The following is a 2,984-nucleotide window of genomic DNA, read 5'->3' on the forward strand; positions in this document are numbered from 1 at the left end:
GTATTTACTACGGCTGGACTGTTGGTCTATAAAGGTGTATACTCACTGAAAAATAGTAGCAGTGAGGCAACAAACTACTACTAGAATCGCCGTTTATGCCGATTTTGAAACTCTCTTTTTTTTTTCTTTTTTTTTTGTTTTTGCCGAGTTTGAAACTCGGCATAGCATATATTAAACTCGGCGAAATCTTGGTCGACTGTCAAACTCGATGAACCACACTCGACTGAACAGGGCCCGGCGAAACCACGCCGTCAGACTGAACGCGCTGTTAACGAAAGTGCCACGTGGCACCAAGTTTAGCGGCGCTAAACTCGGCGAAGCCTCACCAATAGAAATAGTCCACGTGGCAGACCACATCGCTTGGTACAAAATATCTGCCGCTTTTTTATTCAGCGGAACTGGGCAATACACTTTGTCGAGTTCCAGACTCAGAAAACATCAAACCAATTAGGGAGGGCCACGTGGCCCAGCGTTATTACCGGTGCCAAGCTTCGTCGAGTTCTTAGAAACAGAAACTGGGCAAACAGTTTGACGACTTTGCAACTCGGCAGTCTCCATCCAATAAGGGCTCGCCTCATGGCAGAGTTTTTCTCCACAATGAACTCTGCGAAAATTTGACAGCCGACTGGCTAATTGTATGTTTGCTGAGTTTCACACTCGGTGAAGTTTGACAGCCGACTGACATGTTGTTTGCTTGCCGAGTTCTGAACTCGGCAAAGGCCATATCTATTTTTTTTGATATATTGTTGGAAGCTCTGCATTGAAATAAACACACACACACACACGACACACACACACACACACACACATATATATATATATATATATATATATTCTCCTAACAAAAAAGCTTATTCTCCTAATAGTATCAAACCGATCTGTAGCTACAAACTAACCCGCAAAAGAAAGCGAACCGAGCTGCCTGGGCCAAAAAAAAATTAACCTACAAACTAACAAAATGCTCGTATTTCAAATGTATTATTTTGAGTTACACGAGACACTCTCGGAAAAACGAAAAATCCTGGAAGCATAAACACATCTGCACCGCCAATTTTGATTATATGATGCATGCAAAAAATTCATTATATGAGATGCAATTATCCAAGAAAACTAATATGGTATTTATTCATCACTCTGCACTTTGTCTTCAGGGACCATACATGATCCTGCTCTGCATGTCACTTTGTAAGGATAGCTTCTAGCAGCTGAGCAGTGGAAGATCTCAAAGTGGGGGACACAGGAGAGCTGCCGAAGAAGCCATCATATAGAGCATAACTGACAGTAGCTGATTTGACCTCAGCGTCGACTTGGCATGGACCTTGGTCTTTCGTCGAAACCGAGACCTACAGAAGCACGAGTTACAGAATAAAATTTCATGCATGCAGCACCGTCAGCAATCAACTTCATCGAACAATCTGTCTCTCTGACTTTGAAATACAAGAAACTAATTACCTGAATCGGCATTACTAATTTACCGAGGAAATAACAAATTCAAACAAGCTGATTTGGAAATCTAAGACATCAGAGTCTATTGTTTCCTACCAACAACTCTAGACGAATTTGCTTAAAATGTTCAATACAGTGGGACTGAATGTTCCTCACCAGCATTCTTGAGGGTTCCAACCAAGTTAAATAGATGGTTGTTCCCTGTTTGAGATTGCGCCCTAGAAAGCTGTTCCGGAAGGCCGACAGTGACGATTCTTCCTCATCGGTCCGTTTCTGAATCCAGCGAGCAATAATGCCATCCAAAGCATTGACAAAGGTCTTGCCATCAACGTCTCTAACTAGAGTTATACTCAGAGATTTCACAACCGATGCTGCATTGCACAGTATGCTGTTATGTATTACAGATTCATGAACCCACTCCTTGGGCTATTTGCTAGTTGGATCGAGTCTGGTTCTTACCTTTAAAAATGGAGTCAAAACCCGAGGAAGCATCGAAAGTCTCGAGTCCAACCTTTTTTTTGGGTGGCCCTTATCCCATCGATGCTAGTTTTTTTGTTTTGTTTTTGCGAGACTCGGCATCTCCAGCGGCAGCCCGTAAAAATCGTCCCGCATCTCTCCGCGGACAGGAGGGACCAGACCGCGGACACGATTGCGAGAGGCAACCATCTAACTTTAGCTGCATATATTTTACCGAAAAAAGGTTTCCCCCCGCTTTATATTCCAAAGCAACCAACACCGAGTACAGATAACGCTGTGGCGAGCAGCACAACACACCAAAAGAAAAAGAAGAAGAAACAAATGCCAACCACGGCAGCTTGGCAAAGCGCGGATGACCCGCCACCGCGGCGCCCACCGGAAACAAAACACCACCAACCGAGGCTCCGATCCGCCGCGTACCAAGCAGCACCTCCAAGAAGGGATGCGACACCGACGACGCTGCTGCCCGGACGAGTCCTCAGGTTTCCCCGGGCACGCGGAGGGAGGTGGGGGTGGATACCACCGACACCCTCCAGGGAGGAATGGTGGCACCCGCAGGTGTCACCGCGTCGGGGCCAAAGCCGGCAGGGATTTCTCCCGCATTCCAACCCCAACCGCCCAACCGAACGGAACCGACCCGCCAAAACCGTCGCCCATCACCATGCGCCAACGCAGTAACGCCGCCACCCACGCCGCCTCGCTACGAACACCACCACGAGGCCAAGAGGACCGGAGAGAAGCTCACCACGACGGGAGCAGCAACATCGACGCCGAGCGGGAGGGAACCACCTCCACCGCCGTCGTGCGGGAGGCCCGTGCCTCCGGCACCGTCGCGGTAGCCGTCCAGACGCAGCAGCGGGGCATGCCGGGCCACCCCTGGCCCAGCCAGGCCCGAAGCGGGCCCGTTAAGCCCCGCCGGCCGCAATGCAGCAGGCCGGCGTCGTCGCCGCCGTCACCCAGCCACGCGTTGCATCTCCCCCGCCTCCCAGAAGCCACACAGGAGCCATCCCCGCCGCCGGCCCGCCCAGGCCCAGATGGGACTCGAAGGGCCCAGATCTGGG

At 49.7% G+C, this 2,984-nt stretch overlaps 1 protein-coding gene across 1 annotated transcript; it reads right to left on the reverse strand.

Moving 5' to 3' along the window:
* Window positions 1-919: 919 nt before the first annotated feature.
* LOC123176949 (fatty-acid-binding protein 3, chloroplastic) lies at window positions 920-1,817 on the reverse strand (the record flags this gene model as incomplete). Its single annotated transcript, XM_044590945.1, has 2 exons — window positions 920-1,343; window positions 1,603-1,817. Coding segments are annotated over 2 exons (380 nt in total), but the record flags the coding sequence as incomplete, so codon positions are not given.
* Window positions 1,818-2,984: the final 1,167 nt, after the last annotated feature.

This window comes from Triticum aestivum, unplaced genomic scaffold (genome assembly GCF_018294505.1).
Source record: "Triticum aestivum cultivar Chinese Spring unplaced genomic scaffold, IWGSC CS RefSeq v2.1 scaffold44884, whole genome shotgun sequence".
In the NCBI taxonomy this organism is placed as follows: domain Eukaryota; kingdom Viridiplantae; phylum Streptophyta; class Magnoliopsida; order Poales; family Poaceae; genus Triticum; species Triticum aestivum.